The sequence below is a fragment of the Nematolebias whitei genome, chromosome 4 (genome assembly GCF_014905685.2).
Source record: "Nematolebias whitei isolate Nwh7 chromosome 4, NemWhi1, whole genome shotgun sequence".
Classification (NCBI taxonomy): Eukaryota; Metazoa; Chordata; class Actinopteri; order Cyprinodontiformes; family Rivulidae; genus Nematolebias; species Nematolebias whitei.
Genome location: NC_056501.1, coordinates 16,908,439 through 16,921,596, shown reverse-complemented (window position 1 = coordinate 16,921,596; position 13,158 = coordinate 16,908,439). Strand labels below are relative to the sequence as shown.

The 13,158-nt window shown below is 41.5% G+C and overlaps 1 protein-coding gene across 1 annotated transcript; it reads left to right on the top strand.

Moving 5' to 3' along the window:
• Positions 1 to 765: 765 nt before the first annotated feature.
• flrt1b (fibronectin leucine rich transmembrane protein 1b) lies at positions 766 to 5,929 on the top strand. Its single transcript, XM_037675801.1, has 2 exons — positions 766 to 1,086; positions 3,636 to 5,929. Exon 2 carries the CDS (start codon positions 3,656 to 3,658, stop codon positions 5,840 to 5,842), a length of 2,187 nt encoding a protein of 728 aa, XP_037531729.1. The 5' UTR covers positions 766 to 1,086; positions 3,636 to 3,655; the 3' UTR covers positions 5,843 to 5,929.
• The last annotated feature ends 7,229 nt before the right edge of the window (positions 5,930 to 13,158 follow it).

Below are 13,158 nucleotides of genomic sequence, written 5' to 3'. Positions count from 1 at the left end.
TGATTATCATCTTTTTGTCTGTGTCTTTTCAGGCAGGACCAACGTCCAACAAGTGGCTGACCGGCTGATGCAAACACCAGTGAGGTGAAGATCGTCCATTTTCGCCAGGCTGAGAGAGAACTTCCCACACCGAATCACGACAGTGCTGCTGAAAGTGGACTGCATACAATAGAGGAAATCATCTGGCTTTGCTGCCCGTGAAGTTGATTTGTGCACTCTGAAAAGGAACTAATCAAACATTTACCAGAGGAGAGTGAGGCTGAAACTGAGAGGCAGACTGAAAGAAACCAGCTCAGTCTGTTGCCTTGCCTGACTGAACCTGTCCATCATTCCCTACAAACGTGTTTAATAATGTCATTGAATGGTGACGTTTATCTTGTAATATTTGTGAACGTGGAACCTTAACAGATCAGACTTTTCAATAAGTACTCTTGTTGAGTTTTTCTGAGCAGTAGAAATCTTGCTGCTTCTCTCTCACTTCACTGCTCATCAAATTAAAAACCACTACCTGCCTTTCCAAAGCAAGGGTAGCACGGTGAAGTACTATTTTTGCATGACCCACTGCTTGCATGGGTATCCAGGATTGCTTTTGACTTCCAAGAAGGACCCTTGAGCTCTCATCTATCTTCTGACTGTCTGCCCAACTGTAGCGTTTGGGTGTGGAGGGGTGGCTGCAGAATTAGGCCTCTGGACACTCACTGAAGATGACTTAAGTTGGCAGGCCTAAAAGCCCCTTACCCAGAAAAAGAAAAAGAGCTTGGCAGTGGGACACGCATCCGCACAAAACACAGAAATGTGGATGCCATGGCGGCTTTGAGCCATGCTGGTGCAGCTACTTGTGGAGCCCTGGAGTGCAGGCTATCATCAGCCCTATCATAATTCATCCAAGCTGAGGAAGATTCCACAGCCTGAAGGAAAAAGGCTACACTTCTGAACGATTCAAAGAAGGCTGTGAAACTGTGCTAACAGACAGATCCGAGGCAACGTCCTCAATCACACGTACAGACGCTCTAATACTCCGCTCCACAAATCCCTGATACAGGAAAAACAAAGCAGCGGCGGACGTGAAAGGCAGAGACTGAGCAGGTTAGAAAGCCCTCGGCAATCACACCGCGGGTCGATCGGACCCCTTTACACTCGCTGCACATTCATCGCATCGAGATTCACCACACTCACACCCTGTTTTCAGCTACATGATAAGAAACAAAGACCTTTTAAGAACATGATTAAAATGGTGGGGTTGGGGGAGCACAAAAGGAGAGAAAGGCAAATGTGGTGGCAAGAAAGGTGAGGCAGAAAAGGAGTGTAAAAGAGAATGGGGAGGAGATGGAGGTGGTCTGTCGCATCTAAATGGAAAAGAGGAGGAGAGGAGAAAAGAGGAGAAGAGCTGTGTGCAGGAAGATTAAACCACGTCTGAATGAGCCAATCTCAGTATGCAGAAATCAACAGACAACTGGAGAGGGAATGACACAAAGAGGATAAGAAAGAGATAGACACTGTAGAAGGGAGGATGACTGCGTGGATACTTCTGTAAACAAACCTGAAAGTGGATATAATGACAGGTCATGAAGGAGAGGTAGGCGGATCGGAGAGGTAGATGGTGTAAAAGATAAAGATGCAGAGAGAAGAGACAGAGAGAGATCGAACCAGGGACGAGGGAAGACAGAAAATCTGAGAATCATTAAAGCAACATGTCGACTGGAAGCCTTGGCATGTGGGCGAATACACACAGGCTTGTGCCAAGAGGGTATTTATGAGAGGGAAGTGGGGATATTGTGGCGCTGAAACATATGCTAGTTGATATTCATAGACCATCTCAATCTGGTTTCAGCTCCTACCTTTACACTTCCTCTTGTCTGCATCTCTCCCTTAGTTTTTCTGTCTCTGAAATACAGAGAATGGTTCAAGATATTAAGATTTGAGCTAAAAATATTATGAGATAAAGAAAAATGAAGTCAGGGATCATGCCAAATTTTGTAGTACGCATTCTTTTTCACCTTGACATATCAAATACCGTCTGCGTCGAGCTGAGACGGGAGCCCGTCGTTGTAGATACAGATCTGTCACGTATACACATGGAAGTGTACAACACAGGCATGTAAAGGTACCAAACAGTTATTTTTACACCTATCTAACAGAGAAAAAAAAACAACACAAAGTCAGTGTATGGAACCATTCTTTATTTTGCATCAAACTCATCTGATACAGACTTAGGTCTTCACTGCCAGGAACTCATTTCCCCTCTCCTCTGACTGGCCGACTCTCCATCTGTCTCCTCACCCTCCTTTCCTTTCATCATCTCTTCTATTGTTGCCATCTCTTGTTTGCTTTACATGGATTTTGACTGCAGCCAAGGGGCAATTTTGCATGTAGCGCAGAGTTCACATATAAACACACATGTGCATGTGCCAATAGGGATGGGGGGGGGGGGGGGGACTTGCCCTTATAGGATTTGTTTTTCAAATGTGCTGTCAAATCAAGTCAGTCTTTTCAAATCAGGGCACATTGTCCAGCCTCAGGCTACTCAAAAAGGACTTCAAACAAGAGTTTAACACAATGAGATATCAACAACTCTCCTCGCTGTATATTGTTCTCTCTCACATATAGATCTCAGTAAAAATAAATGAAAAGACATTGTTTTATTTGAAAGGTAAATTGACAGGATGAAGGATTTGTTAGGACACAAATCATAAAATATCAACCAAGGAACATTTGTGATGTTACAGGCAAAAATGCTTCTCTGTAAAACATCTCACTAAAACATTTCTGGTGATTTCAAGACCACTTTCCTGAATAATTTATATAAATTTCACGAACAATAACCACTGAGTGAAAACATGCATTATACATGTCAGCTTATACTGAGACTGCACAGTATGTGCACTTTGTGCTTGGTGTGTTTATTAATTTGTGTCTGCATTACTCTAAGTCTTTTAGCTACAACCTCAAACAAAAGCACTGTGTATCTGAGTAACCACCCGGAAAGCCATAAAGTTCTGTTTTTTGACTGTGTTCTTGTTATAATTTTATTTTCAGGGTCACATCTAGTGCTCTCACAGCAACTTTGCTTCTTCTGTTGTTTTCAAAGTGATCCAGGCAATTAATCTAATCTCCTTCTCTCCATTCTAACATCCATTTTAGTTTTGTGTCACTCACTTCAATTCAGTTAATCTCCTCGGAAAACAATCCCACTTCGCTTATTTTCCTCCCCTTCAACTGCAACTGTCCAATTTTCTCCATTTCTGTCATCTCTTTGCTTTCTTTGATTCTTGTAATCTTTATCGCCCGTCAGTCCACCCCTCGTTGCACTCACTGGCTCAAAATGTCAGTTCGTCTTCTGCTTGGTTGCTCTGACCCATATAATACTGAGCAGTTCCTCTTAAGGGCATCTGACTATTCCATTCCCAAGTCCTTCAACTCTTCAGATTTATAAAAGGGCTAACTCTTACAAGCAGGTGGAAAATAAACATTGGAACTGAGCAGTTTAAAATAAAATAAATAAATAAATGTTGCCGTTATGTTAATTTTGTCTATTTAATATGACGTGCTGCCTCTTTGGTTTGACTGAACAAATAAGTGGTAGTATTTGTTTGTATATTAGTATACAGTATTAATCAAGTTTTCCCTCTCTTTAGGTCAAGAGCTGTGCACCAACATGGCAACCGAAAGTCTTGCTGAGCTTCGCGATTGGCTTTTTCTGCTCCTTCTGGTCCTCACTTTATTGGCTGAGGTGCTGGAGTTGGCGGCAGCAGCGATTGCCATGGAGACAGGCGAGGGAGACGAGGGCATTGTTTGTCCCTCAGTGTGCCGTTGTGACGAGGGCTTTATCTACTGCAACGACCGTGGCCTGAGCATAATTCCTCCACTACCATTAACGGCTGCTATCCTCTACTTACAGAGTAACCGGCTGAGCAATGCTGGGCTGCCTCAATCACTGGAACGTAGTACTTCCATACGAGTGATTTACCTGTATGCTAACCAATTGGATGAATTTCCTATACACCTCCCACCTTCCTTAAAAGAGCTCCATTTGCAGGATAATAATATACGAACGTTACCCCGATCAGCTTTGGCTAAGTTACCATTACTTGAACGTTTACACCTGGATGATAACTCTATATCTACAGTTAGCATCCAGGAAAGAGCTTTTTCTGGGACTCCACGGCTTCGACTGCTGTTTTTGTCTCGGAATCACCTCTCAAGCATCCCTGCAGGCCTACCAGCTTCACTGGAAGAGTTACGACTGGATGACAACAGAATCAGCACCATTCCCACACATGCCTTCCGTGGGCTTGCCTCCCTGCGACGTTTAGTCCTGGATGGTAACTTGCTGGCCAACACACGCATCGCAGATGACACCTTTTCTCGTCTCTCTAATCTGACTGAGCTGTCACTGGTCAGGAATGCCTTGCAGTCTCCACCAGTCAACCTGCCTTCAGCCCACCTTATTCGACTCCATTTGCAAGACAATGGAATGACCCACATACCAAGAGGGACACTGGACGGGATGCGGCGTCTACAGAAGTTGGATCTTTCAGGAAACAATTTGACCACTATCTCTCGAGGTCTTCTGAGAGACACAGAAAGCCTGGAGCTTCTGTTGCTAAGAGGGAACCCCTGGTACTGTGGGTGCAACCTTCGCTGGCTGCATGCTTGGCTGCATGGACGAGGGTCAGCAGTGACTGTTAGAGGACTCACCTGTCAGGGACCTGAGCCTGTAAGGGGTCAGATTCTCCGAGACCTAACATCACTGATGGAGCAATGTGAAGGGCCTCCTGCAGGTCCCAGTCCTGGAATAGGGATGAACCCAGCAGAGAAAGATATAGGCGAGGACGGAGTTGGGGGAAGCCAAGTAGTCCCTTCTGGTAGCACCACAACTACCTCTCTGTTAGTCCCTACGCAAGGCTCCCTCTTTACTTTGCATGCTAAGCGACCTGGCTTCATTATGCCTCTTCCTCCAGGAGAAGGTGGACAGATATCTGGGGAGGCCTTAGAGCTGACTTTAAAACCTCTCTCTTCAGACAGTGTATTGGTGAGTTGGCTGTGCCTGCAGCCTGCACCTTCTTTCCGCCTATCATGGCAGAGACTGGGTAGCAGTGCAGCTCTTGGTTCAATAACAGAAACTTTGGTTCCTGGTGAGAGAAGGCAGTATCTTCTCACCCAACTCACCCCACGCTCCCATTACCTCATCTGCCTGCTGCCACTACGACAGGAGGCCTCCCTTGGCAGCTCCAGTATGGGTGCATCTCGAGCTGGCAGCATGGACACAGACATCAAATACTCTACCCCAGCCTGTGCTCAGATTGAGACTGGAGAGGCTGTGGTCAGCTCTGGAGGGGTAGGATCTGAAAAGGAGGGACAGGATTTAGAGTTAACAGCCCTTCCACTGGCTGGGATTATAGGAGGTGCAACAGCATTGGTAAGCCTGCTATTAATCTTTGGCATCTTCTGCTGGTATGGACAGAGATCAGGTTACATGTCTGGGGACTCAGGTGCATACAGCAGAGGCCGGGGAGGGAAACATTATGATGACTATGTAGAGTCAGGGACCAAGAAAGACACTTCGATCTTAGAGATCAGAGCCCCCCCTGCAGGGTTTCAGATGACAGCTATGGCCCATCAGTCTCTGCAGCCAAAGCTGGAGGATGTCACCTACATTCACACCATTTTCCCATCCTCCTCCTCTTCCTCTCAAGCTAATGGGACCTACCGGAGTAGCCATGGAGCTGTCAGCCTCAATGGCACCATCCTCAGCCAAACCAGCCATCATCATGCCACTTATGGAACCAACCGTGGCTACAGAGAGGCTGGCATCCCTGACATAGATTATGCCTACACGTGATGATACAAAGATGCGCTTTCTGAGCCTTGAGAGCCACTTGGCTTGTGGCATTTTGTCCTTGGTTTCCAAAGTACCCTCCGTGCCTCTGCTGGTTTGATTATGATTGGTTTGCTTAGTAGATAAGACTGATTTGAGTTATGATGATGGGACACTGCTACTGAGTGACAGAAGAGTCCCACTATAATCTACTGTATCCTACAAAGTTCAGTAGGGTCTTCTTTCAGCACTGCTTATAGTTATAAATGGTTATGTTTCCTCTTTTGGATTTCTCAGTGTCTTTTAAGCCTTCTCAACTCATAATACTACACAGTAACTTATTTGAGGTTGATATACTAGGCTTAGTTGATTTAGCGAGAGATATATTTATAATATGAGGAAAAGGCTCTTGATGTGTATAGAGATAGCACTCGTATCTTCCTACCAACTGTAAGCTCTGTGCTGTGTAGATAAAAGGGATAACAGAAAGAGAAATCAATGGTTGTTATAACCCACAGATGACAATGCATCATGGTTGACATGAAAAGATGTGTTCCTAGTTCCCTCCTTTCCTCTGGTTTACTCCCCTTCTTTTTAATTTCTCCATCCTTCCACCTCTTATTCTATTTATTTATTTATTTATTTCCTTTTAGAGCTGAGGCTCTTTTCCTTTTATTCCTCTCCTCTCGTGTCTTTTGTGGTGCTGTGAGCAGAGGATGACTTTGTTCTCGCCAAGGGAGCTGACAGCAGTGATAACAGCTCTGACAGAGACGGAAGACACAAACCACAGCATGGGTAGACTAATGAGTGGGAAAGATAGAGAAAGTGATGGATAGATGGGTGGAAAGAGAGGAAGAACATGAAAGGAGATGAGGGGGAACAGAGAGGGGTGCTGTTTTTGGGGATGTAGTGTCTGAGAGAGGTGTGATGCTGACGGAGAAGAAAGAAATGGGAGTTAAGTTTTAAAAAATGGCGTGTGACCAATGAAGTGGCAGGAGGCAAAAAAGACAACAAAAGAAAAAGAAAATTGGGGGAAGAGGGCTGACAACTAGAATAATGTGGCACAATCTAAAAACGGATGAAGTTTTACCCAGTGTGCATCCACTGCACTGAAAGAATATGAGTGATAAAAGACTGCATGCTGTTTTCAAAGAGTGTTTATGAATATCACAAGTCAAACAAATCAATAAATAACAAAAACCAGGAAGAGAGGCAAGGCAAGACAATCAAACGGTAAAACGATTGCTCAGACCACAAGACAAATTACAAGCTTGAGAACAGTTATTAAAAAACATATCTCAAAATTTAAAAAAAAACTGCATGAACCCAGTTTTGATTGTCGCCTGGTCTTAAGACTAAATCATCTTTGCAAGTGAAAAGAAATAAACTAATCACAAATCTTATAATAGTAACCCACTTATCTTCCAGAGGGTTTTTTTTTTTTTTTATGAAAAATTAAGTTTAGCATCTGAACATTCTCTGGAGGAAGTTAAAATGACTGAGCTCTAATTATCTTTTCCTAAGACTCAATCAAAACATACGTGCTTGCGTCAATTTAAACAAAAAAGCTGGTTGTTACTGTTTTTTTATTAGGAAAAATAAGTGAATATGAATATTGTTAAATGTGATTTTACATTGTGATATTTCTGTATTGAGACATAGTGATTGGAAATCTTCTACATAAAACCAGACAGACAAGTTTACTTTTGATTATCTGGGGAAAAAACTCTTCATTATAACGTTTCTGATTTTGGAAGCCATCCCTGTTAACACAAAAGAAATTTCACAGAGCAGAGTTTTTTTCTACCATTAATTATTTTATGAGATAAAATCTTGAAAATTTTGTTCATTTAACCCGCACATTTGTTTATTTTCTAAACTTTTATTTGTACCATTTTATTCATTTGGAAACATTATAGCAAAAAGCACCACTGGCTTTCAGTTTTCTTTATGGGTCTTTTTCCAACAATTATATATTTTGGACCAAATCACTAATAAATAAATAAATAAAGTTGCAGTCTTACAAATCTGTTATGTCTCAGTCATCAGCCCGCAAAAATACACTACTTTAACTTGTAATAAAATGCATTTTAATTGGAAAATCAAACCAAACTAAAAAGTATCTAATATAAGCTGATGAAGTGCTGGCAGTGAAATACATTTGTTGACTCAGGTTGTCCGGTTTTATGGCCTTAGTGCAGCATAAACACAGGTCTGTTAACAGGGATCGCAGCCCGACCGCTACACTGTGCATTTCAACACGACCACGAGGAAGCGGCACCTGCTCTCTGACTGTCTCTCACTAATAAACCCAAACTGAGGAAGGACTATAAAAGAAAGTAATATTTAAAAAGCCAGATTTTGAACAGAGGGGGAACAGAAAGAGATGAGTGAGGACGTGGAGAGGAGATTTAGATATAGCCTTTAAGTGTTGAAACCCATTCTTTCTTTTAGTAGTATTTTGTCTCTTTTGCATCCTGTGTTACTGTGTACCAATAATAATGGAGGCGCTCCAGTGTGCTATTTTTTAGTTTCTTTATATCTATATTTGTTTTTCCCCCTCTTTCAGGTTTTAAGAGCACTGATGTTACCATCTATTCTTTCTAGAAATCCTCTCCTTTAAAAAAAAAAACCCTCAGATGTGATAATGAAAACACTCTTATGTATAAACATAAAAATGGGTGCGAAATGCTGTTTCATTTATTGGTCTGTTGTCTTTTTTTCTACACAGATGAATAAAGACTTCTAAAAAGAAAAGCTCTTTTGTGTTTTCTTTGTGTGCGTGCGTGTGTATATATGGGGTTCATCAAAGAGGCAGCGAAGGCAGAAAATAATGCACCGAGGTAGCTTAAGAACAGAAAAATCAATGTGAGGCTCAGATTATTAATATGATTAATGACAAGACGGCATGGACCTTGTTAAATCACACACACTGGATGAATGTGTCAGCTGCTATATGATTTAACTTGGAGGAACGAGCCGTGGTGAGGAGTTTGGTGCATGTTTTAAATCAGAGTTAGTGTGCATTAGTATGCATGTGTGTGCTCAGTGCTGCTATGTTTGAGTGAAGACATGCCTCTCATTCTAAGTGAGTGCTAACGCTTGTGTAAGCACGGATCAATATAACGAATGCACAACTGTATAAGTGTCTGTCTTAGAGTAACTGCTTGTGATGGCTGAAAGGAGTGAGAGAATCTTACAGCATGCAGAAAGCTTGATGGTTAAAAAAAAAAGACAAACACACCAACATGTATGAATATCACCTGTTGCTGAAGAGCAAACAGTGGGCATTAATGTTTTACATGGGCCTATCTGTTAGCAAAATAGTTCATGTAGCACTTGACAGATTTTAATGAAACTCTGGGGAGGTAACTGATGTACAAATACAAATTATTCACTTTTGGAGTCAACCCAATTCATGATGGCCGCCACAGCTAATTGTCATTACCAAACACAAAAATGGCTGCTCCTCAGTTTTAGAGATATCAAGCTATAACTTGGCATGGTAGCAGCTGAGAGTCACCCCTAACTCAAAGCGCTACATATATTGCAAGATCTTTGCCCAAGATTTTGGCATTAACTCGTAAAGACACATCGATTTGCCTGTTATCGAAGAAAAAAAATCTATCACTAGATAAGCGTCTAATTAACTTTTGGACTCAACTCAACTCAAGATGGATAATACAACTAATCAACAATTATCATTGCAAAAATAGCTATAACAATTAGGCCTGTCGCAATAAACAATAAATCAATTAATTGCATGATAAATGAAAATTATCAACCTCATTTTCATTAATCGACTTTATTAATCAGCCTAACATGCATGTTTTTGGTCTGTGGGAGGAAACCGGAGTACCCGAAGAAAACCCACACATGTACGGAGAGAACATGCAAACTCCACCCAGAAAGGACCCCTGGACTGGGGTTTGAACCAAGGACCTTCTCGCTGAGAGGCAGCAGCTCTACCAGTTGCGCCACCGAGCTGCCCAAGCTGAGAACTTGTTTACTGATTTTTTTTTATTTTTTTATTTTTTTATTAAAAGCTGTGAAAATTGCTATGCTAAAGAGCTCAAACCACACAGAGCGTCCGCCATTTTGAAAAAAAAAAAAAAAGGAAGGAAGGAGAGACAGCCCATGTCACATCAAGGGGCCTCCCTCCCATTTTTCTTAAAGAGACACGCTGCTCGCTCCCTCACTATCCATCCTTCGGTTCAAACAGTCTTATACTCCCATCCAGTGGTCAAAAAGGGTACTACACACAAAACAAATTAACATTCACATAAGCAGATCCTAATTTGAAAGGCAGCAGGCGATATGCATTCCTTCAAGGAATGTTAGTGCTTTACTTCGATGTTTGTGTATGCTAAGGCTCACGTCATGATAAAAATGATGCTGCAGCAACGTCGCATCTGAGTTCTCATCTGTCATTATGGCGGCCTTTCACAGTCAAGGTGCATCATCTAGCCTCAAGCCTTGTTGCTTAACTGTACCAACATACATTAGACACTACAAATAGATGCATACCCAGAGATGAGGGTTTATTCCCATTCTAAAATGTAAGTCTGCCCAGTAACAAATGGGATCAAAGAAGAGGCTTCCATTAAGTAGAATTACATCACTTTTCCTAAAATAATTAATCAGAGAGAAAGAAATTTGCATAAATACCTGCACATGCATCAGTAATATATTTTCTTATAATCGGAGACCTCCTTCCATTTTGACAAATTAGTCTACTGATGTGTAATAAAACGGCTGGTTGCATTTTAAACTTTGTGCCTGATGTTTTGTCCCACCGCGGTGTTGTGAAGGATGATTTAAAGCTGCACTGTAAGGTGAAGGAACCTTTCAGTGTTTGCATTTTTTTAAAGGCTTATTTAGTTGAAGGTCAGTGTCCATGTGAATGTATTTGACATTGTCAACCAAATCTTTGGACTCCATCATTGTTGCACGGTGAGTTTAAATGCAGATCCTCATGAAGTGATGGTATCGTTCAGACGAACTTGTGAGATGGATCATGCATTTGCATGTAGGTGGAAATTGCAGCTCAATGACTAAAGCATTCTAAACAAAAGCAGCATATGGAACAGGGAAGAAGCTACATAAATATTGACAGCAGAACGTTAAGGAAGATTTCTAAAGTGCGTTTAACAAAATAATTTTTTGAATTCCAAGTATTGATGTTTTTCTACAAAAACATGATTTCAGTTGAGTACTAAGAAGATATTTTCTTTTTTTTATGTCTAAAAACACAGCAACACTTTGATGTTTTTGCCTCTTGCTTGCAGTCGTGGTGGTCACCGACTCCAAGTCTAACCTCTGTCTGTTCAGTGATTTTTTTTTCTTTTGGTCAAAACAGTTTGGCTTTGTGATCGCTGTGATTCATGCTTGTTTTTCTTTTCTTCCTCACAGCACAGTTAAACTCTGAACAGCTTCCACTGACATGAAGGCACTTACAAACTAAAAACAGCACCTCGGTTTTACGTCTGGCTCGAGAGAAACAAGAGTTTTAAACACATTTCCAATTTTTTATTATTTTTTGGATTGAATCAATGAGCTACCGGCTAATATGAGCTGTTAGTAAATTCAAAAAAATTCATATCAGTTCATGCAAACATTTTAAAATCTTTAAACTGCTGTCGATTTCACATCTCACGTTCGTTCCAGCAAGCAATCTTCTTGTTGGAAGTGCTACAGCTAGCTGCTGCTGCTGATATTTACATTTGCAAATACCTGTAATTTTGGCACTCTATGTAAGGTGAATTTGACAAGGATGGAATAATTTATAAAATAGCATCCAGTGGGACATTTTTTAAATTTGAGTTGTTTAAAGAGAGCAGCAAACCACTTTGATTATGACTGCACTCAGACTAGCCATTAGCTCATCAATTCTGTCAGTATTAAACGCTTTGTCTCCAAACAGAAAACGTTCTAAGAGCTATCAACAAAAGGTGAAATATGATTTATTTTTAACCTTACCATAGGACCCTGTTTTTAAAAAAGTCATCTTTTCTTTAAATATGCGAACCCATGGAGGACTGGTGACTCTGATCGAGGAAGATAACTAAACGTAGTATCTCACTGGGCTGCGACCGCTGGTGACTAAATGATGTTTGCGAGACAGTTTCCACAATGCATTGCAAAGTTCTCAATTTCCTTGTGTGAATCTAGAGGCTTGCAATCGTATTGATTGAATTTAGAATATGTTCAAAGATTCTGGGTGACGATTTTTTCCCTCAAAATATTAACAGCCATCCCATGTGTCTCAAACCCATCTCCAAATTAAAACCTGTTTCAAGAGTGGACGAGCTGTATTTTGACACCTGCACTGGAGCAGAAAACATGCAGAGGTCTAAAAGCCTCTCCAATATTGAACAATAATTATTTTTAAAACCAGATCGAAACCTACGTCTTTCTTTTAAGCGTCTTCTCTTCTTTGGCCTTCCTCTTCCCTGGCAGCTGCATCCTTCTACCAATATACCCATTGTCCCTTTTCTAGACATGTCAAAACCTTCTCAGTCTGGCCTCTCTAACTTTATCTCCCAGTTGTTCAGCCTGTGCTGTACCTCTGATGATCTCTAAACCAGACAACATAGCTTATCGCACCGCTGTCTTGTAAACTTTTTCTTTAACTTTTGTTCCCACCCTTTTGGCTCAAATCATGTTTCTCCATCCTCTCCATCCTGCTTGGACTCTCTTCTTCACCTCTTTACCACTCCGTTTATTTAGGCAGTTGACCCTAAAATCTTGAAGTCCTGCGCCTTTGTGACCTCTGCTGTAGGCTCACTGTTCCACCTGTCTCTTTCTCATTCACACACATGTACTCTGTCTTACTACAGCTGGCTTTCATTATTCTTTCAAGTGCATACCTCCACCTCTCCAGTTTCTCTTCCACCTATTCCCTGTTCTCACCACAGGTCACAATGCCATCTGCAAACATCAGAATAAATCACAAATGTGGGGATGGCTGTCAGGATAGTTACAAAACAGGTCATGGTGTGTATGATACAGTGAAGGCAGGCAACAAGTTAATGTGCAGGGCCTTAAAATACACTTCAGCAAGCTGTACACACTTAAAGCCATGCAAAAAACAGCCTTAAAGCACCTTAAAATCTGTGTATTTTCTCACAATATTGAGTTAAGTCTATGCCACCAACTAGTCTTCAACAGTTGCAGTAATGTACTAGCTTTACAGCGACAAGTTACGTTTGACACAAAGTCTGCCAAAAACTGATGAAAATGCCTCAGAGGAATGAAGCAATAAAACAGCTGCGACTACATTAAGCTGCAGCTTTTGGGGGCTACAGTTTCCCCAGCATGTTTCATCTTTTCGTTTAGCT